This window comes from Lacerta agilis, chromosome Z, assembly GCF_009819535.1.
Source record: "Lacerta agilis isolate rLacAgi1 chromosome Z, rLacAgi1.pri, whole genome shotgun sequence".
Lineage (NCBI taxonomy): Eukaryota > Metazoa > Chordata > Lepidosauria > Squamata > Lacertidae > Lacerta > Lacerta agilis.
In genome coordinates this window covers 21,301,166-21,329,066 of record NC_046331.1, presented here as the reverse complement: position 1 = coordinate 21,329,066, position 27,901 = coordinate 21,301,166, and the positions used below count along the sequence as shown (strand labels likewise).

Below are 27,901 nucleotides of genomic sequence, written 5' to 3'. Positions count from 1 at the left end.
ACTTTGAGTCCTGTTCTGATCTGGTAAAGGAGCTTACAGAGCAAGGCAAGTCAGGAACTGTAGAACCAAAAAATAGCTAAAATAATAAAATCACATGCTCAGGCTTCCCCACAGCTGTCATTACTGAATATGTGGACTGACAAAATGAAAGCTTTTTGCTCCAAAGGGATTTTGACATGGATGTTACCTGCACCTTGCATTTTAATAGCCCAGTAATGGAAAACCTTGAAAAGTCTACCTTTGTCTTTGTAGTATAAGAACTTCTGGGCTTTGGCTGCTGCAGAAAAAAATGAGAAACAGTGTGGAGGGTCACTGGGATGGCATTTCCTTATTATTTACCCACACACATTTTGAACACAAAATCCAGCCCAACAATCGTCCTGATGGAATTAATCTGAGGGATGTTGGAACCTCAGAAGAATGACAGAATGTGACAGAGAGGACCTGTTCAGCTGTACAAAGCCAGGAGGGCCATGACTCAATATAACAGTTTTGTTTACACTTCCCCAAGTGGAAATTCTTCTTCATACAAAACTACATAAGGACCTGTTTTCTTCTGAGGGAAATCACTGGGGTTTAAAGAAGGATTGGGGAGAAATTCCATTCAGTTCAAATTTATAAGTGAAATTACCTGGTTGGTTCACACTTTCCAAACCAAGATGCAAATCAAAATTCAGTCATCCTTTGAAATTCACACTTCTCTGAAAATTGCAATGCAGTTTTCTAGCAAAGCAATGAGTACAAACAAGGAACTACAAGGGGGAAGTATGCACAAGGGAAATGTGTCCCTGTTAATTCTCCTTGACATCTCAGCAGCTTTTGACACCATTGACCATGGAGTGACTGTCCAAGTTATGGGTGGGTGGCACCATGTTGCAGTGGTTCCAGTCCTACTTGGTTGGTCGTTTCCAGAGGGTGGTGCTTGGGGAATGCTTTTCAGCCCTGTGGAATCTTCAGTGTGGGGTTCCTCAGTGTTCAGTTTTATCCCCTATACTGTTTAACACCTACATGAAACCACTGAATGGGCTTATTCAGAGGTTTGGAGTACGTTGTCTGCAGTATGCTGATGGCACTCAGCTCTATTTCTCCTTTACATCTGCAGGTGTGGCAGTCAATGTCCTTGACCATTGTCTTACCTCAGTAATGGACTGGATGAGAGCCAACAAATTGAAGCTCAATCCAGATAAGACTGAGGCACTGTTAGTGGGTGGTTCCCTAGACCAGTGTTTTTCAACCACTGTTCCGCGGCACACTAGTGTGCCGCGAGATGTTGCCTGGTGTGCCGTGGGAAAAATTGAAAAATTACTTTATATATAGTCAATATGGGCACAGAGTTAATTTTTTTAACATTTTCTAATGGTGGTGTGCCTCGTGATTTTTTTCATGAAACAAGTGTGCCTTTGCCCAAAAAAGGTTGAAAAACACTGCCCTAGACCAGATGGGTGCCAGATCGCCTGCTCCTGATGGAGTTACACTTCCTCTGAAGGAGTGCATATACATAGGGCTGCCTCTGATGATTGTTTGGGAACTTCAGGTGGTGCAGAATTCAGCAGCCAGGTTGCTCACAGGGGCAAGCTGGTTTGAGCATGTAACATCAACCCTGGCCTGACTGCACAGGCTGCCAATTAGTTTCCAGACGCAATTCAAAGTGCTGTTTTTCAACTATAAAGCCTTAAACAGCTCCAGACCACAATCCCTCAAGGACAACTCCTCTCCATATGAACCTACTCGAACCTTGAGATCATCCTCTGCACCCTTCTTTATGTGCCTCTTCCATAAGATGTCCAGAGAGTGGCAGCATGAGAACAGGCCTTTTCTGCAGTGGCTCCCCGTTTGTGGAATGCTCTCCCCAGGGTGGTTTGGGTGGTGTCTTCATTATACACTTTAAGGCACCAGGCAAGAACATTTCTCTTCAACCTGACCTTTGGCTGATTAACATCTGATACCCTCTTAAATGTGTTGAGAGATGGATGATTCTTGGTTTGTTTTTGTTCTTATTTTTATTATGTATTTTGTGTTTTTTATATTATATATTTTTTCTGTTGTGAACCACTCTGAGATCTATGAATGAAGGGGATTACACACTTATTATTATTATTATTGGTATAAGAATGCACCACATAAGGAAAAGTTGCTTTGCAAAAAATGTGTGTACAGGTCAAAATTATATACAAAGCTGTGGATATTTAGAAGAAAGTCATATTAAAATGTTGCTGAATTTTCATGAGAACTTTTAAAAAATCATAAACTGAAGTGGAAATGTGGAGAACTGAACCAAGGAGTTGAAAATAAGAAACTGACAGAAACAGAAATTGAGAGGTTTCCCCATCTGTACTTGGAACATACGGTATTTTTTTTTATAGTATCTGTTTATTTGTAAAATATATCTGTCTTGAGCATGGAGGAGCAGATAGCAAAAGCACTAGAGTAGCATCTGCCAGTCCCAAAACGGTGTGAAAGCACTTTATTCGGGAGCCTAGATTAGGCCTACAGTTAGTAGGTCTTGGTCTGGTCAGTGCCTGGATGGGTAACCATGGCATCATAAACTTCCTAAAGGAAAGTCAGGCCACAAATGCAAAATAGTTAGTTGCCCCTGAATCGGAGCATCACATGCCTTCTTCACACACAAATGTATTTCTCCTTTAAATGTTACAGGCTCTGAAATAAAGTAGAAACTCTGCAAATGCTCTTTTTGCAAACCTTTCAAGATTAACCTCATTACAAAATATCCATGCATTGACTGATTGAATTTATATACTGCCCTATACTCGGAGGTCTCAGGGTGATTCACAGAATAAAAGCAAAATATAAAACCACAAAGTACATTATCAAAATAAAAAGAACAACCCAATACCCCCCCTCAAAAAACCCACATTTTAAAAGGGCACAGGATGTCAATCAAACCCACCAAAGGCCTGGTTAAAAAGGATCGTTTTTGCCTGGCGTCTAAAGGTGTATAATGAAGGCGCCAGGCGAACTTCCCTGGGGAGAAAATTCCACAGATGAGGAGGCACTGCAGAGAAGGCCTGTTCTCATGTTGCCACCCTCCTGACCTCTTGACGAGGAGGCACACGAAGGAGGGCTTCAGAAGGTTATATCAGGATCAAGATAGATTCATATGGAAAGAGGCAGTCCTTGAGGTATTGCGCTCCTGAGTTCAGTGGTAGAGCATCTACTTCGTATGCAGAAAATCTGAGGTTCAATCCCTTGGATCTCCAGGTTGCCTGAAACCCCAGAGAGCCACTGCCAACCAGTGTAGACCAGCCTTCATCATCTGACAGATATTATGGAATACAACAGCCCCATCAAACATAGTCTTTGGGGAAGACTGATGTTGACAATACTAAGCTTGCCAATGGTCTGATTTGGCAGGCAGCAGTTTCCTATGTTACTTTGCTATTTATAACCTTGCCGAGAAACTTCCAGTATCTTTTTGCTGAGAGGCACATCCAACACAGGTCCACATATCGGGGTGAGGGTTAGGACATCCTTCCATGTTCCTGTTGACAAATACTAAGGTCCTGACCTATAAACAATTAGAAGTTCTTACGTGCATGATAGGCTTGTAAATTAGATAAATACCGGTGGTTCAATAACATCCTGACTCTGGATGTGAAAGAACACAATTATGTGTATGCAAGGCTGTCAAAACTATACAGATTATGTAAGGGTTCAAAAGGGAGAACAATCTGCTTGATTCTTTTTCTTTGTTTAAATGACTATTTCTCATTAATTACTAGAGAAATAGATTGATCCCAGCGAGCAAGTAGAATACAACAAAGGCTTGCAATCCTAAACACAATCACTATGGAGTAAATCTGTGTATGCAGTGTGATTTAATTTTGAGTAAACATGCAAAGGATAGAGTTGCACTGCGTTTTATTTGTGATCAGCTTCTATTGGTCAGTGGGTTAGCCATTACTGCCTTTTCACATTGAATTCAATGGGAAACTAAGCACAATAAAATTGTCCCTATATGTAGCCCAAAGCAATATACAGACATATGACAATATTATGACATGCATTTAATGGATTTTGGAAATCAATCTAGGAAGAGAGGGACACAGTTCCATATATAGATTATTTATTTATTCCCTTACTTGGTAGCCTTCCCTAAGTTAAACAGCTGGTTATGTGAGGAGGTGGTCATGTCAGGTTAAGCAGTGGACTAGAAGCAGCCCAGGCAGCCCAGATTGCAAATTTCTGAATAAGAAATAGTGGGGAAAGGACGTTTGTTGGAGACGAGGCATACTAGCAGGAGAATTTGGACATTGCCTAGAGAATATGCAGAATTTAGTAAATGTATGCACATCCTCCAAAGCTTGATGAGGATATGTATATTAACCAGGAAATATGCACAATTCCCTCTTCATGGAATGATTATTTGCACATTATCCATGAGGCTTGGTGAATGTGCACAATGGCTCATTTTTTTCACACATTAACCACTCAACTTACATTCCCCTTTACAGAGAGAGAGATGGAAGAAGAGAGAGGAGAATATGAGTGATTAACGTGCATAACATCTGGCAATTATGTGCATTTTGTAGGTCTCAAGGAGAACATGCAGATAATCTGTCCATGAAGGGACAGGTGTGCACATTTCCCAGTCCATATATACAATATACTGACTGTCCGTCTGTCTATCTGCCAATCCATCCATCCATCCATAATGAAAAATGTCAATAACATACTTAAAATATAAAAATGCTGTGCTGTAATTATTGCTTGTCCCTTCAATATGTGTAGACACAATGCAACATTTATCTTGGCTCTTAAGTTTTATTGACCCCCCCCCCACATTTTAATTAAGGCTTACACTGTCTGTTTAATACCAACTTTTTCTTTCTGTTTTTAATCATCTCTCTATAGTCTTGGCTGTTATTTCTTCCCTGTAGTTTCAGCAACACTGATGCCCTGTTTCTTCTGTAAACTTTTAGAAACTTGTAAACATGATGATAAATTCAGGGCTTGTCCTGCAGAGACCTGAAACATTTGCATGTGAAATCTAACAGAAAGATGGAACATTTTTGAGTGTACTATGTGTCTGTGTACTGTATTCTGTTTTAGTCTCTTGGATGCTTAATGAAAATGAAATGTAATTTAAGATTATCACTAACAAGCAGGAATGTACAAATATAATTTCAATTTTTCTCACTTTATTCTTTCCAGTCTTAAAATCAGTTTTCTACATTTCCATATTTGCAAAAATAAAAAAAGTGTTCATGAAAATTTCTCAGCATTTTATTGCAAGGTTCACCTAATGTACACATATTTGTTTGCAATTTTGATTAATATACACTTGTTTGCAAATAATTTTCCCTGATACAATGGAGTTTGTATGCACTTTGGCCTAGTTCTAAGCTTGCAATCCTGTGTGTGACTACTCAGACGTATGTTCCACTGTATTTTATTGGGCTTACTGCCACAGAAATAGAGGAAGCTGCCTTTAAGCAAGTCAGACCCTTGGTCCATCTAGTTCAGTAGTGACTACACTGACTAGCAGCAGCTCTCTGGGATCTCAGGTGACATTCCCATCCTCCTACTTAGAGATGCCAGGGATCAAACCGTCTGTATGGAAAGGAGATACTCTATCACAGACCGACACCTTTTCCACCAAAGTGTGCATACAATATTTGACATTGTTTTTTTCTTTGGAAAAGTTTTTATTATGACTTGCAGTTGGAATGTTTGTTGTATATCTTTGTTAAACAGCTAATAAATAAACTATTTTGCAAAAAAAAAGTGTGCATAGGGCTGGCTGCACATTTTAATTACCAAGCAATAATAATAAAGTGCTTTTCGATCTTGTTTGGGGACAGGGTCTGACAAGGGTAGCTCATTTGGTGGATTTTTGTTTGACTGTTTTTCAGTGTCATATACTTTTTTTTTTTAAAAAAAAACATTTTAAAAGTGTTTATTTTTCTTTTACAGATAATACAAGATATAAATCAACAACAAAGAACTTCCCCTCACTGCCACCCCCTCGGTATGTTTTTGCCGTACCCTTATATCTCAGAAGCTCAGGCCATAATAACCCTGTGAGGTAGGTTAGACTGAAAGGCTGAAGGTCACCCAGTGAGTTTCATGACTGAGTGAGGATCTGAACCTAGATCTTCCCCTTCTTAATCCAAGACACTAACCCCTACATCACACTTTCAGGGTCTCTCTCTCTCTCTCTCTCTCTCTCTCTCTCTCTCTCTCTGTGTGTGTGTATCTATATTCTGAAACAAAATGTGGGAAAACTTTGGCCATCTCTTATCAGTCATCACCTCTTACTCAGCTTTTTTCTAAACTAAAAAGGAGTAAATGCTTAAATCTTTTCTCACAGGGGTGTTGCCCCCATCCCTCAGATTACAGTGATAGCTCTGTCTGATCAGAAATGACAGTGAGGAACATGGGCAGGGATGGCTCTGGCAGCTCATCAGGAGTGGGGAGCTGAATGCAAACTAGGAGTAAAGTCAGGCACTCAAGTGGTAAAGCCCAAGAGCATTCTTGTGAAGTCCCACATGCACATTTAGTTTGGTATTTGAAATGTTCCTGTGCTGTCTTTTTTCCTTTTGCAACCCGCCAAATCTGCTTGTTTTCCCCATTATGTTGTGCCAGTGCTTTTTGATATCACAGCTATTAATAATGCCTTTACTTCCTGGCATATCCCACAATTATACAACGTGACCATGATGTAATATTAAGTAAATGGAAAAAACTACAAAAGAAGCAGCTACATAAAGATTTAAAATTAATGCCAGAGATGAATGAGGAAGGTGAGCAAGCTGAACCCAGAAAATACAGAGGAGGTGTTGCGTCATTTAATTTTTCTCCCCTTTAGAACTGCAAGAGATGTGACTCGTTCCCAGAAGCTTGGGTGGGGTTTTGTGATTTCCCCGGGGACCAATTTTATGGGAATTCCAGCCTTACTCATGGCAACAGGAAGCCTTAGAAGAGTAGCTCAGTCTCAGAAGCAGTGCTTTTGACGACTGGAGTCAAATGAGGAAGTCAAGAAGTGGGGCATTCCAACACGAAGAAGCAATATGACTTTGGGCTTAGTGCTGACTGAGAGGTTTGATTGGTGTAAGCCCTTTAGTCCAGTGTTTTTCAACCACTGTTCCGCGGCACACTAGTGTGCCGCAAGATGTTGCCTGGTGTGCCGTGGGAAAAATTTGTTTATTTGATTCCTATTCAAGAGAATCACTTTATATATAGTCAATATAGGCACCGAGTTAAAATTTTTAACATTTTCTAATGGTGGTGTGCCTCGTGATTTTTTTCATGAAACAAGTGTGCCTTTGCCCAAAAAAGGTTGAAAAACACTGCTTTAGTCTGACATGTTTACCCTTTCATTTACATTGTTGCATCCTTGTGACCTTGCAAATTAGCATAATCCCCCCTTCGCATCATGTGTAAGGACTTTTGCTTGCTGAGCCAACTGCAGATGTGTTCACTTCTGCAGTCAGAAGTGGTGGAGTCCAGGCACAGGCTGTATAAATCAATAAGGCCACTCAACAACAATGACAGAAAACTCACATTGGAATCAATATGGTGAAATTCAGCTTTAAAAACATGAAATTTCCCTTAGAATTATCTTTTGGTGGCATTGGATCCCCCACACGCCTTGCAAAGATAAATTCTTTAAGCTCACCATTATGTTGGAAAGGCTGTGGAGAACGTGGTTCCTATGTACATGTTTAGTGGGAGTGTACCATGGTCCACGCTTTTGGGGAATTTTTTTTTTAATCTGACCTCAAAAATCACTAAATAATCTATCCCTCCTACTTTAGCACTTGCCTTGTTAACATTAGATTTCACCCCAAATTCTACCCTTAAATCTAAATAATTAATTGCCATCCTGTTCACAGCAGCTGGACTAGTTATTGCCCAGTGATGGAAGGAAACTTCTAATACCCCAATAGAGGCTTGGGTTAATAACATCTGGAGCATTGCTCTATCAGAATGCCTCACATACCATCGGCAACTATTCAAAGGCATCTCCAAAAAAGATACCTTTGACATGATCTGGTCTCCCCTTTTCTCTTTTATTCAAGAAGAACAGGGTATTTTAATGCCACCATAATCACAGAGGTGTCAGTGGAGAGGATATATTGATTGAAGATGTATTGTATTGTATTGTATTGTATTGTATTGTATTGTATTGTATTGTAACTGTATTGTCACTTTTGAATAAATGTTTAAAAAAAGGAAAGGGGAAAAGGGGTGGGTGGGTGGAAGCCCACAATACTGACAACCAAAATAAAACTGCATAAAAACAGTTCAGGCTTCTAAGTGAGTGCAGTGCAATACAATCCATTATTTATTTGCATGTTGATGTGTACTCAAATCAATTTGCAGCTTTGGTTTGAAGATAAGGTAAAGGTAAAGGGACCCCTAGCCATTAGGTCCAGTCGTGTAAAATAATGATTTTTAAAGGCCTCTCAGAATCCTCTACCCTGTTTGTGGGCAGAGAAACTGGTTGAGGGGGAGCATGTGGTCGGGGGCAGGGAGCATATCACACAATTTTTTGAGTGGGAGGGAAATTCTCAAATAATTTCTCTGGGATGGGGAATTGCTGTTAGCAATTGCAGCAGCATAGCTTCTTTCTCCCCACTCCAAGGCCAACTATCTTGGTAACCATTCTTTGTCCTCTACAATGCCCTGGGCCTAGCATTATTCTGAGGCATTTGAGGAGGTGCAGATCCTCCAAGTGTCCCTATTTTCTAGGGGTGTCCCTGATTTAGAGAAGCCATCCCAGTTTCTGATTTGATCTCAGAATGTCCCACTTTTCCTTAGGACATCCCTATTTTCATTAGAGAAATGTTGAAAGGTATGGAGTTATCCAACCCCCAAGCCATCTGAAGGCAATCCTGTATAGGGAAGTGTGTGTGTGTGTGTGTGTGTGTGTGTGTCTCCAGAGTGGCTGGGGAAACCCAGTAAGATGGGTGGGGTATAAAAACTAAAATTATCACTGTGGAATGGGACATTCCTATTTTCATCTAAGAAATGCTGGAGGGTATGAGGGTGAAGTGGGGGCAGGTGGGGAGATTCCACAATGTGGTATTTACCTCCTAAGGGCATGCAGAAAAGAACTTTTAAAAATCTCAGAAATTTTCCTCAGAAAAATACATTTGCACCTTCCCCATTCCCTGCCAAATATCAAAATGGCAGGGTAACAGGGAGAAGTACCTGAAAGTGAGGTTGTGGGGAAGATTCCTAGGGAAGGAGGTGATTCCTGAGAGATTATTTATTTATATCTCACATTTATAACCCCACCTTTCCTACAAGGAGATCCAGGTGGCAAAGAGAGTTCTCTCCTTCCCATGTTAATTCCTACAACAGCCCTGTGAGGAAGATTAGGTCACCAACCGAGCATCATGGTTGTGTGGGGATTTGAACCCTGGTCTCCCATGTTCTGGGGTCCAACACTCTAACCACAACACCCCACTAGCTTAACATGGTACCTGCCTATTTAGGGCTGGATACAACTAGCACTTTGAACTGAGCCCAGAAATAAATCAGCAACTATAATAGTGGGTTTTATTTTTATTGATACTTTTATTATACCGGTATTTTTTTACATTAAAAAAAACACCAGATATAGAGAATAAGTGAAAAACAGAAAATGATAACAAGGCTATGAAAATGAAGAGGAGGGGAGAGGTTTACAGAACAATGTAATCCTATTTAAGGAGAAAGAGTTACAGGGGAAAATACTGTCCGTAACTTTTTCATTCTAGTACTGAATAATGAAGGCCCATCTCTCAATAAGTCTGTCTTGCTGGTTATTGCTTGAAGCTTTCCTTTAGTATGTTGCCATTAATGCTATCTTCCACATTTCTCTCAGCCAGTTTGTTATGACTGGAGAGGTTTTATTTTTCATACAAAGTTTTCCCATACAAAGTTCATCAATGGTCCACAAGCTTACTACCAGTAGGAGGTCAACATTGCTAACTACTTAATATAGCAAGGAGATAAGTATTGCTCTAGGGTTCCCAGATAGGAAGTACGGGGTACTGTGGCCCAATTACTGCTACTTTTTCTGAAGCTCCAGAATATTTGTATTTATTGTATTTATCTCTCACCTTTTTCTCCAAGGGGCAATATTGGGGTGGCATGCATGGTTCTCCCTGCAACAACCCTGTGAGGGAGGTTAGGCTGAGAGGAGACGACTGACCCAAGGTCACCCAGTGAGCCTCATGGCTGAGTGGGAATCTCCCAGTCTCTAGTCTAACACTCTAACCACTACACCACAGTGGCTTATTGTGTAATCATCAGGTTGAGCATTGCTTTCATTTTAGGTGAAGACAGATACACTGTAACATGCCTCAACACTGGCACCTTGACTTTGGAACAACATTTCCCCAAGGTTTGGTGGGCACTAATATGTTTGAAGGAGGCAGTGGCAAAACCACTCCTTAAGAAACCTTCCCTGTATTCAGAAAACTCAACTAACTACTGGCCAGTTGCTAATCTCCCTTTCCTGAACATGGTTCTGGAGTGAGTGGTCGCAGACCAGGCACTTTTGGAAGAAACTGATTTTTTCCAATTGGGATTTAGGCCTGGTTTTGTCACAGAAACTGAATTGGTCGCCCGGTATGATGACCTCTGTTGAGAGAGAGACAAGGGAAACATGTCCCTGTTAATTCTTCTCAACCTCTCAATACCATCAACCATGGTATCCTTCTGAAGCGGCTGTCCAAACTAGGAGTGGGTGGCACTGCTTTGTGGTGGTTACAGTCCTACTTGGATGGTCATTCCCAGAGGGTGTTGCTTGGGGAATGCTTTTCAGCCCCGTGGAATCTTCGATGTGGGGTTCCACAAGGCTCAATCATATCCCCCACATTGTTAAAAGTCTACATTAAAACGCTGGGTGGGGTTATCTGGAGGTTTGGAGTACGCTGTCACTCAGGTCTATTTCTCCTTTACAACTGCAGGTGACACAGTGGAAGTGCTGGACCAGTGTCTTGCCTCTGTAATGGACTGGATGAGATCCAACAAACTGAAACTCAATCCAGAGAAGACTGAGGCACTGTTAGTGGGTGCTTCCCTAGACCAAATGGGTGGGAGGTTGCCTGCCCTTGATGGGGTTACACTTCCTCTGAAGGAGCAAGTTCGTAGCTTGGGGGTACTCCTGGATCCTTTGCTGTTGCTCGAGGCTCCAGTGGCCTCAGTGGCCCGGAGTCCCTTCCATCAGCTTCGGCTGGTGACCCAGCTATGCCCCTATTTGGACAGGGATAGCCCAACTACTGTTACCTATGCTCTGGTAACCTCAAGGTTACTTTATTGCAATGCCCAAAACAAAAACAAAAAAAAATCCTTCCAGTAGCACCTTAGAGACCAACTAAGTTTGTTCTTGGTATGAGCTTTCATGTGCATGCACACCAAGAACAAATTTAGTTGGTCTCTAAGGTGCTACTGGAAGGAGTTTTCTTATTTTTTATTTTGTTTTGACTATGGCAGACCAACACAGCTACCAACCTGTAACTTTACTGCAATGCGTTATATGGAAGATGGTTTGGAAACTTCAGCTATTGCAGAATTCAGCAGCCAGGTTGCTCACCGGAGCAAGACAGTTTGAGCATATTACACCAATCCTGGTCCAATTGCACTGGCTACCAATTAGTTTCCGGGCCCAATTCAAAGTGCTGGTTTTGACCTATAAAGCCATAAACGGCGCAGGACCGCAATACCTCAAGGACCGCCTCTTTCCATATGAACCTACCTGGTGCCTGAGATCATCTTCTGAGGCCCTCCTTCGTGTGTCTCCTCCTCGAGAGGTCAGGAGGGTGGCAAAACAAGAACGGGCCTTCTCTGCAGTGGCTTCCCATCTGTGGAATGAGAACCTTCATTATACACCTTTAGGCACAAGGCAAAAACATTCCTTTTAAAATGTGGCCTGTTTTTTTGGGGGGGGGGGTGTTAGTGGGTTATTTTTATTTTGATTATATAGTTTGTGGTTTTTATGTTGATCTTTTCTGTGAACCGCCCTGAGACCCCCGGGTATAGGGCAGTATATAAATTCAATTATTATTATTATTATTATTATTATTATTATTATTATTATTATTATCATCATCATCATCTTCAGTTTTCCTGAGTTTCTAGTCTGCCCCTACTGCCCCTACTGGGACAGATGGACAATGTACTGCATCATAATTTCCTTGTTTTGATTCACTGTGATGTGTTTTGTTGGATTTTGTTTTAAAAACTTAAAACAATGTTATTCCCCACCCTGAGATCACCTGCAGTGGTAGGGTAGGGCAGGAACTGCATAAATAAAAAACAAAAGCCACACACTTATCAACACAACCTTCAGGATATTTTTCCTCCCTGGATCTGTTATGGCACACGAGGCTTAGAGCCAGAGGTTGTGGATTAGATATTGGATCTGTACCAGGGGACCAGCTATGTTAGTGCATTTTTATAAGCTATATAACCTTGTTGCTCAGTGTAATCTTTTTACATGGTATTTTATGTATGGTGCCTTTTATTATTTTTTATTTATTATAGTCTATTAATTATTTATTGTAAATGTTGAGAGTGGATTTCTATTTAATTGTTACAGTATTTGGTGACATTCTGAGAGTTAATTTTATTGGATTGTTGAATATCAATTTATTTGACATAGGTTTATTTTAAAGTCACGTTTTCTATTATGACTTATTTGCATTGGGTCTGATAGTTATAGAATTTGTGATCTTAGTTGTACCGATTGTTGTTTCTGTGGCTTGCAAACTGGCCTGTGTATAGCAATATAGAAAAGCAATATGCAAATTAAAAATCAAATGAAGTGAAGAAGCACTTTGGTTAGGTGCTGAGAGCATTCTGCAACATTTTGTTTCAGGTCCCACTTGCATCTACACACCCTTTATAAGATTCTAAGAAGCATCATGTGCCAATGACATTTCCCCACCCCACACCTGGGGGTAGGGAAATATGCAGATAATCCTTTGAAAATAAATGATACTGCCAGACACAGCCTTTGACGTATAACAAGAGACTATAAGACTTTGGTCAGGAAGCTGAAGGGCTTTGGGGCACAGGTGTTTTTTTCATTACTCCTTCCTGTTGAAGGTTGTGGCCCAGGAAGGGAGAGGAGAACATTGGAAGTAAACCACTAGCTGCACAGATGGTGTTATCAGGAACGGTTTGACTTCTTGGACCATGGTCTCCACTTCCTCGAGGAACGACTTTTGGCAAGAGATGGGTTGCACCTCACAGTGACTAGAAGAATGTGTTTGCCAAGAGTTTTGCAAACCTGACCAGGAGAACTTTAAATTAAATCCTGAGGGAGCAGGAGACAATATTCCAGATCACAAAGGAACAACTGGTACTAGGGATAATAGCTTCACTGATGCACAGGAAACTGAGGTAGTGCTACAGTGCTACCTGCCTAAGCACAAAAACTGTAAGAAAGAAGCAGCTGGAGGGAATGATTCGTGGTTTAAGTTTTCTCAATACTAATGCACAGAGTATGGGAAACAAGCAAGACAAGTTCTAGCTCTTAATACAAGATGGCAAATATTACTTAATAGCATAGCTGTAAACCTTTCCCTTTTTTGCAGGAAATTCCCTTATCCCAGCCATAGCTGGAATAGGGGGAAGGTTGACAGCCTCCCCAGAAGGGAAAGCAAAAAAGGGGAGAATTGACAGCTATGTTTAATAGGCATTAGTGAAACCTGCTGGGATAAGACCTATGACTAGCATTCAGAAACTGAGGGGTATAATGTGTTTGAAAGAATAGGAGAGGAGTAGCAGCATTACAAGTAAAGGAGGTGTACATTTGTGAAGAGATCCAGGATCTGGAAAATGGAAGGTAGATTGAGAGTACATGGGTAGAAATTGTAAGAGAGGAAAACAACTGTGAACTTACTGTGGGTGTCTGCTATAGACCTCCAGAAGCTAGGATTCAAGTTACAAGAAAAAAGATTGTGACTAAACACCAGGTAGTGAAAGACAGGAGTGTCTGGCGTGCTCTAGTCCATGGGGTCACGAAGAGTCGGACACGACTAAACGACTAAACAACAACAAACACCAGGAAGAACTTTCTGACAGTAAGGGCTGTTTGACAGTGGAACAGATTCCCTCAGAAGGTGGTGGACTCTCCTTGATTGGAGTTTTGTAAGCAGAGGTTGGATGGCCACCTGTCAGGGACCCTTTAGTTGAGATTCCTGCATTGCAGGGGGTTAGACTAGATGACCACCAGAGTCCGTTCCAGCTCTACGGTTCTGTGATTCCATGATGCTATGAAAAACTATGTATATTGAATATCAGAAGCAACATGTTATGATTTGAAAGAAATAAAAAGATTTAAAACAGGTGGGGTGAATTGAAAAACAAAAACAAAATAGTATATTAAATAAGAGATTCAATTCACTACTACAACCTTTCTGCATATATGAATCCTCTGTTTCATATTTCATCACATAATGACAAACTATATTCAGATTATTGTAAAAGTTATATTCTTTTTCTAGTTTTCCTGGCATTAAATTAATATATGAGTTTCTCAAAAGTAATTTATTTCAAAAGTATCCCATTCTGTAGAGAGAGCAGATAATGGTGCCAGTCTTGACTGCAGCATTGTTTATCATAATTTATTTTTTTAATAAAGGGCAATTAGGAGAGCACTCTTTCTTCTTAACAGTTTGAAATGGAGAGAGTTACATATATATGGGCAGAAAGCTATATTTGGAAGTGCTCTTTATTAAAAATTATATTCAAAAGTCTTTGTGCAGTAGTGTCAGATTTATCACATCCTTCTGCAGGAACTAGAAAGTGAGTCCTCTTGGCAAAGGCAGAAGATGGGGAGGGAGAGGGCCAATCACTATATTTTGTAGATGAGGTGTGTGAGTACCTAATTCCACTTTTAAAACATTAAAGCTGCAGTCCTATTCCCACTGACCCAGGAGTAATTGTCATTGAACTCAGTGGAAATCACTTCTGAGTAGACAATGTAAATCTAACTGGCAACACACCAGCCACTTGTATTCCTAAAATGTGCTTGATTTTGTTAAATAAATAAAAGCAAAACACATACCAAAAATGCTAGCAGTGCACAAGAAATAAAGAAAGAAGCAAACTACTCTGGCAAAGCCTGGGTAGGCAAAAAAATGGTTTTCAGTATGTGATGAAATCCCAAAATGGCAGGATACTTGCCTTATTTCCAGCTCAGGTTAATGGGATTCCAGGCAGGGAGTGGGCACTAATGTGACCATTCCCATAGAACCATAGAACCATAAAAGCATAGAGGTGGAAGGAACCATGAGTGTCATCTTGTCCAACCCCCAGCAATTCAGGGATTATGGACCAATGTGGGGCTCAAATATTCTTATACAGTGGTACCTTGGTTTACAACCACAATCTGTTCCAGAGGTCTAGTTGTAAACCAAAACAGGTTGTAACCCAAGGTGCGCTTTCGCCAATGGGGCCTCCCAAATTTTTTTTTTGGTTGTAATCCAAAAAATGGGTTGTAATCCAAAAAAAAGGGACATACACTTCCAGGTTTGACGTGGTTGTAATCCAAAACGGTTGTAATCCAAAGCGGTTGCAAACTAAGGTACCACTGTATATCTGAATTATCAAATGACTGAATCAACTTTGTTGCCACACTCTTATGGCCCATCCCATCTAAATGGTTTATTATCAGTGTTGATGTGGCCCCCTCCATGTCTGAGATAAGAAGAAGAAGAAGAAGAAGAAGAAGAAGAAGAAGAAGAAGAAGAAGAAGAAGAAGAAGAAGAAGAAGAAATTAAGGGAATGCCTGTGTAAACAGGTACATCTTCAAAAGCTGGCAGAATGCCCCCCTTTACTCTAAATAAGTGTGTATGTATACAAAAAACAACAACTGCACTGTAGCAGTAAATACAGTCATGGCGTCCCCCCTCTCCAAATTTGCATGCCTCAAAACATCAGTGAACTTTGCCCCATTAAGAGACTCCTTACATTCCAGCATCCATATTCAGACCTGAGATGTTTGATCTATTGGTATCATGAACATACTTAAGCAGTTTTGAGTTGGTGCATACATGTATACAAGAAAGCAGATTGTGCAGTTTCTCTCCCAGGTGATTTATGGGATTCCCTTGCAGGAAAACTGCCTGCCTTCTTGTCTCTGAGCCTCATGTAATGGGAACATAGCAGCGTCTTCCCTCTCTGAACTACCACCTTGTCCAAGACTAGATGGAACTGTCTGGATTTTTGTAAACAACCTCTGGCGGTCCTTTCCCCCACTTCTTCCCAAAAGCTTGGAAGAGGTTTCAGAGCTCAGTAGGCAAAACAAGCTGGAAAAGCTAATACATGCTTATAAATAGAAGGACCACAAGCACATAAGCTTTGTCTCAGTTTCTGTTTTTCTTCTGCAAGTTTTAACACCAATATAATCTGAATATCATGGCCTGACTGGCACCTCGTTCCTCAGTTTAGCTCACTTTCAAAACCCAGGTGTTTTTTTGGAGATTCAGGCAAATGACCAATAAAACTGCCCTTGCTGAGTTTTCTTCTTAACTCCATTTCTTCCTCCTTTTGCATATCTGCTGTGATGAGCCCATGTCCTATAGCAGCTTTCTGTCCACCACGGGACCCCAGATGTTCATTTATTTACAAGGTGGCTTACAATTTGTTTGTGATACAGCCACTTTGAATCCAATGAATTCCATCATTCGTTTCCTTTAAGTCACAGATTCATTTGCAACCATCTCCACTGCTCAGAGATTTACTTGCTATATTTCAGGATTCCAAATTCCTGCAAACTAATAAGAATTGAGGAGGAGCCATAGGAAACTTAATAACTGGAAGCAAGGAGGAGTTGCATTTAGTTTCCATCCCAGCCTCCAGCCTCATGGCTTGAATGCATGTCAAAACAGCCTGTTGAATGAGTCCCGTGGCTATTCTGCATTGCCTCTGCCTTCCTCTGTCCTTTCTCACTTCTACAGTGGCTGCACTGTGGCATCCTTTACTTATTTTGCTGGAATACAACTCTCACCATCCCTGTTGGTGGAGCTGTCTGGGGATGATGGGAGTTGTCACCCAACATCTGGAGTGCTGAGGTTGAATAAATCTGTCCTAAAAGAAGAATGGATCGGACCCAGCACACCTGTCCTATTCAGTGGTACCAGCTATTCATAGAAGGGTGAACACAATGCTCATTCATCACTTAATGCTTGCACAGTGCAGCAGTTGCAGGCTCAGGTTGTACGGGTGATTCCTGGATTTTATCTGGGAAGTGGGTCACCTGATGTGGTATCTACATAGGACTGAATGAGAGGGCAGGACATGCCTGCCAGGTGGATGAGCAGGTAAAGCATAGTCTTGTTCACTGCTGCACATAGGGGAGTGATTGGAAAAATAATCAACCAGCTGGGCTGAGAGATGCAAACTAGGAAGTCCTCAGGTGAACCCTTCCCCAGACTTTGAGTGTGCCAAACAGGTAATGTACTATTTATTCGTAAAGGTGAATGAATTGCCTCTCTGTTATTACTGTTGCTACTATTATTTTCCAGACAATGGTTATTATCACATAGTAGTCAGTACTATCTCTATTTCTGCTTGTCATCTGAATCAAGTAAGGTCATTTTGCAGGGGGTGATGGACAGGATCTTACACGTCATGGGTGAGATGAGGGCCAGTGAATTGCAACTGAATTCCAACAAGATGGAGGTACCATGTGTGAGTGTCTCTTGTGTCCAGGCAATGGGCGGACAGGCTGTTCTATATGGGGTTGCACTCCCCTTGAAAGAACAGGTGTGTAGCCTGGGAGCACTCCTTGATCCAGCCTTGTTACTAGAAGCCCAGGTAACTTTGGTGGCATGGAATGCTTTTTCCTAGCCTATTCCTAGCTTTCGCTGTTTCTAGTCAGAGATAGCCTGGCCATGGTGACACATGTTCTGGCAGCCTCTAATTACTACTGCATTGTGCTTTAGAATGGGCTCCTCTTGAAAGCAGTCCAAAATGAAACTGTCAGGGTATCCACAGAGACAGTTGCAAAGAATCATATAACTCTAATTCTCATAAAGTGCCACTCATTGCCAGGTGACTTCTGGTCTGAATTCCTCCTGTTGACTTACAAAGTCCTAAGTGGCTGGGGGCCCAGGTATCTGAAGAAGCCAAAGATACAAAGTCCTCCCCTTTCCATGGTATCCTCGCAACAACCCTGCAAGGTAGGTTAGGCCAAGGTCACCTCCAGGCTGTCAACATTTTGTGGTAGGGATTCAACTGCATACCAGAAATTTAGGTTTGTACAGTTAAAGTGCAACTATAAAGTACTCTATTGCTCTGGCACAATATATCTGCTTAAAAAAACCAACACAAACCTTTGTGGTGATGGGGAAATGCACTACAAAGGGTGGAATAAATGACCACATAAATGGAACGGCATATAACCACTGCATAAGCAAATCAGGACAAATTCGGGATGAACCGTTCTTATTATATTATTATTGCTACAATTAATTTAATACATTTATAAGACTAAAAACCTAACAAGTGGGCACATGCGGTAAAGACCCATTTATCCCGCTGGGAAGGACTGTTGAAACAATAATATCTTCAGCTGTTTCCAGAAAGAACAGCTTGCCTGTACTGCGACAGGAACACTATTCCACTGCACAGGGGCAACCACAGCAAAAGCTCTGCTCTGCATTACTGTGAAGTGAGCTTCTGAGAACTTTGGAACTTGCAGGAAAAACTCTCCTGCAGGCTGCAGGGATCTACTGGGTGTATAAGGAATAAGAAGGTCTCTCAGGAAACCTGGTCTTGGGCTGTATTGAGACTTGCATGTTGACACCAACACTTTGAACTTGGCCAGGTAGCAAATTGGCAGCCAGTGCAAATCCTGAAAGCAAAGTGTTGTATGCTGAATGTGAAGGAGCTGTGGGTGAAATAGAATTGCTAGATAGAAAGCCAGCTTGCATTTAAAGGCGTGCCTCTCAAATCCGCACTTTCCAAAACAATATGTGAACAGAAACACAACCATCCTTTTGAAATTCACACTTCACTGATTTTTGCAGCATGTCTCCCCAGCCAAGAAATGTAGGCAAAAATTATTATATATTATTATCTATTAAATTTGTACAGGTCTCAGGGCAGTTACAACATAAAATATAAAAATATAAAAACACAAAATGCATAAGAAAAACAAAAACAACCCAATAACCCCCCCTCCAAAAATGCATTTACAGGGGTAAAGTGTTTGCAAAGATTATATACAGTATTAGTGAAAATCACATGCAAAAAATACATTATATCAGGAAAATAGAGCCAGTGTGGTGTAGTGGTTAGAGTGTCAAACCAACACCTTGGAGACCAAGGTTAAAATCCCTATTTGGCCATGAAGCTCACTGGGTGATCCTGGGGTAAGTCACTACCTCTCAGCCTCACCTACCTCACAGAGTTGTTGTGGAGATTAAATGAGGAGAGGGAGAACCATAACTCCTCCGATAAAAAGATGGGATATAAATGCAGCAAGCAAATAATAAATAAATGCAAACATATGTTATTGATTATGAGATACAGCAAAGAAATTATGGAAAGAGTGCTTTTTATTTATTTTAACCTAGGAGTACAACAGGTAACAAAAAAGGCACATCTTTTGGATAAGATTTGTTTAGCAACATTATTGCTAAGAGATCATGGTTCTTTTGTTGTTTTCTCTTATGAGTAAATGATCTTACACATTTTGTGGTATAATTATGAATGCTGTTATTATAAGAATAATAAATAAATGAAAACAGAATAAAGTACTAGGAAGGAAGCAGTCAGGAGAAGCCAGGCTGAATGTTTACTGTCCTATAACCTCCCTGCAAACAAGTTGGAACATATATCCTCAGTAAAGACTGCACACCATCTGACCTCCATGTCAGCTTTGTGTAGGCAAATCGGGATGGATGCTCATTAAACACATCAGCTGGAGAAGCCCTGGGAAAGGGTCACTTGTGAGCTTTATGGCAAAGCAAGGATTTAAACTTGTCTCGCCAACAATACTCAAGCCACTATGCAACACTGCCGTCGTCCTCCTGTTTCGTCTTTTTTTCCTGTTTCGCCACTTGCTGCTGCTACTTGTTCAAACTTTGGAAGCAAAACTCAGGGCAAAGTAGTCTGACATATAGAAATGTGTGTGCAACGTGTGGGTAGGTGGCTACGTCGAGAAATCTTGCCCAGACGTAAGCAACAGGAAGCAGTAGTACTCCCGGCAGCCGAGGAAAAGTGACAGAGCTGGTGGGGGGTCTCCCCCCCCCCACTCCTTTCTCTCTCTTTCTGACGTCTCTCTTTCCTCCTTTCTTTCCCTATAAAGAATTCCAGGCTTGCATTAAGCATCCCAGCAAAAGCAATTCGTCTGGGAGGAGCTGGAGTAAGGAGAGAGAGAGAGAGAGAGAGAGAGAGAGAGAGAGAGAGAGAGAGAGAATAATAATACCTACACTCTGGTCTGTCCAGGACAAGCCCCAGACCTCTGCGAGGCAGCAGCAGAGCTGGTCGCTTCTTCCCGGCTTTGTGCCCCTCCGCCCCATCACAACATTAGATCCTCGTGAGTAGTTCCTGGGAAGTTAAAGTGGTTCTTTTCTTCTCTTCTCTCAAGCATCCTCACCATCACTCGGAAAGCCTGAGCAAGTTTGGAAGCTTCAAACTTCGGTCACCCCACAGCGGGAGCTGCAGCAGCAGCAGCAGCAGCAGCACCTGTGCCTCCCTGGCTGACCAGGGAGAGCTCGGGTGAAGCTGCAAAGAACCCCCCTCAATCCGAGAGAGAGCTGCTTTCCAGAAATAACTGCAGCAAGAGAGAGAGACTTCTGTTGGGGTGTCTGCAAACTTTTGTTGGAGTGAATTGCTGATTATTTCCCCCAACTTGTTAACCACTTCTAGGGTCTGCTCTTCCTTTACCAAACTGAGCCACCCCACAAAAAAAAACACCTTCTAGATCAGAAAGGATTTTTTTCTTTTTCTTTTTTAAACGACAAATTAAGATTTGCATCACCAGGAAAAAAACAAAGAGAGATTAACTTTTTTCACCCCAGCAGTGAGTGAAGCAACAAGTGAGAACAGTGGTGGACGTCTCCTCCAGCCCAGACAGCTAACTTGCAAGCACCTCAGCTTGTTTGCTGCTCAAGCGGGCATCCTTTGGCAGTCCTCCTCCTCCTCCTCCTCCTCCTGGCACCTTTCTGAAGAATCCGCTTCAACTGCAACTGAAAATGTTGCCAGACCTCAGGATTTCCCTGCTGCTTTCCCTTCTGCATGGACTGCTGTTGCTTCAAGGTAAGAGCAGCTTCTCTGTGCAGACTGGTGCATTTTCCAAGTGACTCAATCTGGTTTCATTTCAGTTCTTTAAAAACTTTCAGGGTTACCTGGCTTTTCCTCTCACTCTCTCCACCTTCCAGGCACACCTTTGCAAAAAGGCTCCTTGCTTTTATTTCTTCTTCCATCCACCTGATTGGTTGAGAGTTACTTTTTGCAAGGCACGGCACACTACGACAACCACCCTTGACAAACGAGGGGTTTCCAAAGCCAGCCAGGCCACCTTGTTCTGGTGTGAACTGAGGACAAGGTGGATTTGGGTTGAAAGAGCCCTTGGGTGGGATTGGCACTTTGCAAAATCCCATCAGCCACTTGCATGTTGATCTTGGTCAGCACTCCTTTAAAAATGTGGCCTTTGTTTTCAGCTCCTGGGTTCTTGGGCCTGGCTTCAAGGCATTCCCACTGGGCCAAAACATACACTGTCAGGGAGATTACTGGATAAAAGGAGCGAACAAATATCCCATGTATTTGTCCTCCCCCCTCCCGCTCCCGCTCCCCTAGCCTCTGCTTCTTTTGCTTTCTTTCTCTGCCATGAATGCAAACATTTTGAGGTTGCTTCACATATGACTCAGTGGCAGGGCACATGTGTTACATGCAGAACATCCTGAGTTTAATTCCTTGCATCTCCAGCAATGGGGAAGACCTACCTGTGCAAGGAAAGCTGCTGCCAATCAGAGTATGCAATGATCCGATTTAAATGGAGCAGTGCGCTGGTTCAGCAAAAGGCCGGTGTCATATGCTGAAATATGCCCTGTGGGAGAATGTACCCTCAATGGGGTAGTGCAGGCTTTGCATATAGAAAGCTCCAAGTTCAATTCCAAGCACTGCACTGGATGGACCAATAAGCTGACTTGGTACAAGGCAGCTTTCTCTCTTCCTAAAGAGACAGGAAAGAAATGTGGGATATGTTGGTACCCTGTCAGTGGATAACTGAACCCTTGTCTGTTGCATGCAACCTGCTGCTCAATGTTTTGCAAAGGACAATAAGAAGCTGCCTTGTACCAAGTCAGATCATTGGTCCATCTAGCACAGTATTGCCTTCACTGACCGGCAGCTGTTATTTAGTATATTGGAACATAGGAAGTAGCCTTATACCAATTGACCATAGGTCTATTTAGCTCAGCACAGCCTTCCCAGGGTTTAGATGGGGGGGCTACTAGGACACCCTTAGGCACATGTAGCACCCCTCTTCTCTCATTATCAAGGATCCCTGTTTGATCTCTCTCCCCAAATCACGCACTGATGAGATTTCTCCTGTGCCATCTCAATGTTGCATTTATTTTCTCTGCCCTGCATTGGCTTTTGAAGCAGGTCATATCAGCAGGCTGACCATAACAGGTTTGTTTGTTTGCTTGCTGTTGTTGTTGTTGAGTTTTTCATTAGTTTTTTTTAAAAACTAAATAGGATGTTTAGTTGAACTGTTTGTATTTATTAAACAGCAGCTGCAACTCTTTACATATCCACGTGAACAGATGACACGGCCTTATACCAAGTCAGGCAATTTGTCCATCTAGCCCAGTTATTTGCAACTCTGATTGGCAGTACCTGTAGTTAATAACCCCTTTTAACTAGAGGTGCTGGCCTAGGACTTCTGCATGGAAATAAAGTGCTCTGCAATGAGGCTAGAGTCCCTGCATATGGAGGTGGGTAGGTTATATCATGGGGAGAAGGGAGGAAAAGGAAGTACAGTGCTTTGATGCACATGTGTCAGAAGCAAGATGTATACAAAGATATGGGGACAGAGTTAACTTCCGGAGTCTCCGATGACAGGGTTGAAACTTGAAGAATTTTGATACACACCTGTGCTTTGAAAGGGATCCCCATAGTCTCCCCAGAATGTGAATGAGGGACAGTAACCCACAGGGGCCAGAACGTCAGTGTTCATTGGGGCAGTTTGAGCATTAACCATTTGCAGTAAAAGGTGCAGTGCCTGAAGTGGATCCAGGTGACATAATAATGCTTTCTGAGGCGGCTTAGTCATGATGCAGTCATGTGGTGGAGAAGATGTACATATGAACATATGCAGATTCCCCTTTGATTCTGCAGCCAGCTATCACATATTGTGCTTATGTGTATATAAACCCCACTCATACAGGTCCATGCTTTTTGGCTCTAATGCAGAATCCCAAGTGCACATGTTATGGCAACCAGCTCTGCATTTGGTAGCTATATCTCTTTGTAATGAGAGTAATTCCCTCTTTGGGTGCTGTACTGGTGGCACAGAAACAGCTCTGAAAACCACTCATATATCCACTTTTCAATAGAACATCTAAAGCAGTGGTTCCCAAAGTGGGGGTGGGGGTGGGATTACCTAGGGGGTCACTAAGAGGCATGGGGTGGCAGGGGGACACTGGGAGTGTGTCCTTTTAAAGTGTGATGATATATTATTTATGATTGACCAGGCTAGAGCCTGGAGCAAAACACCTTCATCGCTTCAAATTTAAAGTTTTACTGCTCTTACTGCTTTCAAAGCTTTTTCCTTTGGTCATGTTTTCTTGCATTTGTCTCAAGTCACAAGATAGCCTCTTTTTGGGTATAGCTATTGATTTTATTATAAATTAGTTTGGTAAGTAATTATCTATAAATACTTTATGCTATAAACTTGCTTCACATTTATGTTTTTATTTGTAATAACACACAAAAACATGTTTCTTGCAATATCTGGCATCACTGGATCAAGTTAACCAGTTTTCTGGAATTAATTAAACTAAATAGTTTTAACTCGATTTGCAATAAAGGTGTAATTAAATGTTACTGTTTTGAATTTTATTGTGTTATTATCTTCCTTAGTGGGTCATGCAAACTGCAATTCAGAATAATGCTTTTCGTAGGGTAGAGTAGGGGGCACTGAGGATGAGTTTATGAAACCAAGGGGGTGGTGAAATGAAGTACAAAGTTAGACAATGGCCCATAGGCAGGACTTCACTTGTGCTGGGGGGTTTTGGGGGGCAGTTTGTGTGTGTATGTCAGCCCTGGCATCCATATTTAATGCCAGAATGGAATCTGGAATATATGAAGTAAAACTGCATCCTCTAAGCTGGTGCAGAATGCATCAAATTAGGCATGGTGTGTGTCTAAAGGCTTCTTAATAGTCAGGTGTTTGTTCCCAAACAGACTTGCACCCCAAATGCCTTTTTTCAAAGTTAAGTACCGGTAATCTTTCCAAAGCCAGTCCTGCATTTCAGTAGTGCTACTTATTCTGATCTTGCCAGCCTCAAAATTTCAGTTTGACTTCTGAAGTGTTGACACGCCACCTGTCTGGATGCATCCTTTATCTGGAATAATTTCCCTGCAAGTTATTCCAGCATTTGGTATGTTCAATTAAGGGGACAGATCCCCAATGCTATTTTTACTTTGGGTTAAAAAACCTGTCCCCTGCTTCAGTACTCCCAACTTTGAACGCTGATTATATTCTTCACCCTATCCACAAAGCAAGCACCCCTTAGCTATTTCTGGAGGGGTAGATCTGTTAGTCGAATAAGAAGAATGCTTTACCAAGAGGTCAATATGAAAGGTCTTAAAAAGATATTGACATATGGACACACACTTGTACATGTTTTTATCAGCAATGCTTAGGCATGGAATAGGGAATGTAAGGGGTTCTATCACACATTGGGTTTAGAGCATATTTTGGTTAATATAGTTTCTGACAAGCAGGTGTCCATGCTGATAGCAGGAGAGAGGCTGAAAGGCAACTTGAGCTTCATGTTCACTCTAGGGTGTGTTTATAGTGAGGCTGAGAGGAGAGAATAGTTCTTTCAGAATTAGTGGCTCCAAAGTAGGAGGAGGATGGATTGACAAAGGGCTGCTCTTGTGTAGAAGCCTTCATTGGGTATGCACTGCTGTCTAGTTGCACAGATGTGTTCATTACCTATCATAGCACAGAGCTAGGGAGTGACTGTTCCTGCTTAAGTTCTGACAGTTTCATCAAATGGTAATGATAATGGTTGCTGCACTTGTTTGAAGAGAGGGCACTGGTTGGGGGAAATCAATCAGCCTAAAGCTGAACGGTTACAGAGTTCAGTTTGGTTTCCTTTATAGACACAAGTATTTCAAAAATGCTGTTGACTTAATTGGCCAGGATTTTCCTAGATATGTTTCCAATTACAATGCTTTTTCTCTTCTCTTTGAAGCAAAGCAGAACTGGAGAAGTGCACATTAATACCGGGGGCTGGCACTAGATGGCGGTTCCTGCTAGAAACATTTCCGTAGTTGCTACAGATGCTAGGTGGAAATTCAGGAAGATGCCTCCTATTGCTGCACTACTGCATTTGCACATAATGCCAAACCATCATTTAGTGCTTGTGTGCATGAGCCTCAGGTTTATGTCCTCCCTCACTTTCTTCTCAGCATGGCTACATGGAAGGTCTTGCAAGCTTTAGCTTCCAGTTTCATCTAGCTGCATTTTGAGGTTAAGTCCAAGACTGGACAACCTGTGGTTAATTTTAACAATGGTTTGTCTGAGCAAGCTACCTTTGAACTGTGGTGTATTCCAGTGAACCATAAATATTTACCTCATTTCCCTGTTTGGACATCATGCGAAAGTGTTGTTAGTCGAAAACTGAGGGAAATGCTCCTCTTCATAGCTGCACCAGGGAATCAGAGCTTGAGACTTGTGCACATAACACTAAACTACAACTTGATATTACCTGCAAGTCAGGGCAGCTGTCCATCTAGCCCAACACTGTCTACTCTGAAAGGCAGCAGTCTTCCATGGTAGGTCACCACCTACCTGACCTTTTTTTAAAAGGGGTGGGGGCAGAAGAAAGCTGGCAATGTCAGCTATCAGATCTGGGACCTTCTGGAAGCACAACACCCACGGCATTCAGTTAGTATTCAGTAGGATGGAGTAAAGACAGTAGTAGCTGGGCATTTCCTTTTGCAATTACTGTCCTCCCTCCAGTAAATTTGCATGGATGATCAGCCCTTCCCCTGTCCGCAAAACAGTCCCAACTTTTCATTAACTCCCCACTTGCCTGTGAACACCTATTAACACAACCATTCTTTTCATCTTGCACTGGAGAACCCCTTGGGACCTTAGTGTGTGAACTGGATTTTTAAAAAGAAATCTGGATTCAGTTGCTCAGTCACCAGGTACCTATTATAGGGTGACCTGATACAGGAGAGGACAGGTGTGCCTTTTAACACCAGAATGTCAGCAGGTGCTGCTTGTGAAAGAGAAATGAGAATTTGTCAACCATTCCTTCTGCAGGACAGCAATTAAAGACCCTCCTTTGCAGCCAATCTTCCTTGCACACCAAAACCTACATTTTGAGCCTTGTGAGGTATCTAAATACATAATTGGATTCTGTAGTTAGGAAGAATCAGAAGTCAGGAATGCACTCTCTGCTCTGTTTCTTGGTCATACCTATAGCTCCATGAGCAGTGTGTAGTAGGGAGGCATACCCAGGGTTGCCAATTGTTCTAAAACTCAAGCCCGGCCTGTTTCCATGCCTTTATTATATAAAATAATAATAATTTATTATTTGTACCCTGCCCATCTGGCTGAGTTTCCCCAGCAACTCTGGGCAGCTCCCAATTGAGTGTTAAAAACAATACAGCATTAAATATTAAAAGATTCCCTAAACAGGGCTGCCTTCAGATGTCTCTTAAAAATAGGATAGCTGCTTATTTCCTTGACATCTGATGGAAGGGTGTTCCACAGGGTGGGTGCCACTACCGTGAAGGCCCTCTGTCTGGTTCCCTGTAACCTCACCTCTCACAATGAGGGAACCACCAGAAGGCCCTTGGCACTGAATCTCAGTGTCCGGGCTGAACGATGGGAGTGGAGACGCTCCTTCAGGTATACAGGACCGAGGCCGTTTACGGCTTTAAAGGTCAGCACCAACACTTTGAATTGTGCTCAGAAACGTACTAGGAGCCAATGTAGATCTCTCAGGACTGGTGTTATGTGGTCCCGGTGGCCACTCCCAGTCACCAGTCTAGCTGCCACATTCTGGATTAATTGCAGTTTCCGGGTCACCTTCAAAGGTAGCCCCACGTAGAGCGCATTGCAGTAGTCCAAGCGGGAGATAACCAGAACATGCACCACTCTGGTGAGACAGTCTGCAGGCAGGCAGGGTCTCAGCCTGCATACCAGATGGAGGTGGTAGACAGCTGCCCTGGACACAGAATTAACCTGCGCCTCCATGGACAGCTGTGAGTCCAAAATGACTCCCGGGCTACACACCTGATCCTTCAGTGGCACAGTTACCCCATTCAGGACCAGGGGGTTCCCCACACCCACCCACCCCCTGTCCCCCCAAAACAGTTATTCTGTCTTGTCAGGATTCAACCTCAATCTGTTAGCTGCCATCCATCCTCCAACTGCCTGATCTGCCAAAATCAGAGTGTCATACAGTTGTCAGCCAACTGAGTTGTTGTTAAATGTACAGGAGCTAGGCCTGGTAAAGAAGTTGGCAACCTGGAAAAAATGGGAACAGAGTTAAGAACATAAAGTGAGCACTGTTGTATTAGGTGCCTGTTCATTTAATCAGGAATTTTCTTCCCACCATCAGTGCTTTTGAGACATTTATAAGCAACGTGTGAGAGCAACAGATCCTGCAGTTGCTTCACAGATATGCTGCCTCTGAACATACAGGCACAATCTATATGATCGCTAACACCC

General features: G+C 42.1%; 1 protein-coding gene across 2 annotated transcripts in view; it reads left to right on the top strand.

Annotated features, from left to right (window-relative positions):
* Positions 1 to 21,074: 21,074 nt before the first annotated feature.
* The window catches only part of LOC117039832 (vascular endothelial growth factor receptor kdr-like), a 190,464-nt gene continuing 183,637 nt past the window's right edge, over positions 21,075 to 27,901 (top strand). The window contains exon 1 of one of the 2 annotated variants that reach the window (XM_033137080.1): positions 21,075 to 21,234. In XM_033137080.1, the coding sequence (XP_032992971.1) occupies positions 21,171 to 21,234 (64 nt within the window). In that variant the 5' untranslated portion in view covers positions 21,075 to 21,170. The remainder of the gene's footprint in view (positions 21,235 to 27,901) is intronic. The other variant, XM_033137079.1, reaches the window with a different exon arrangement.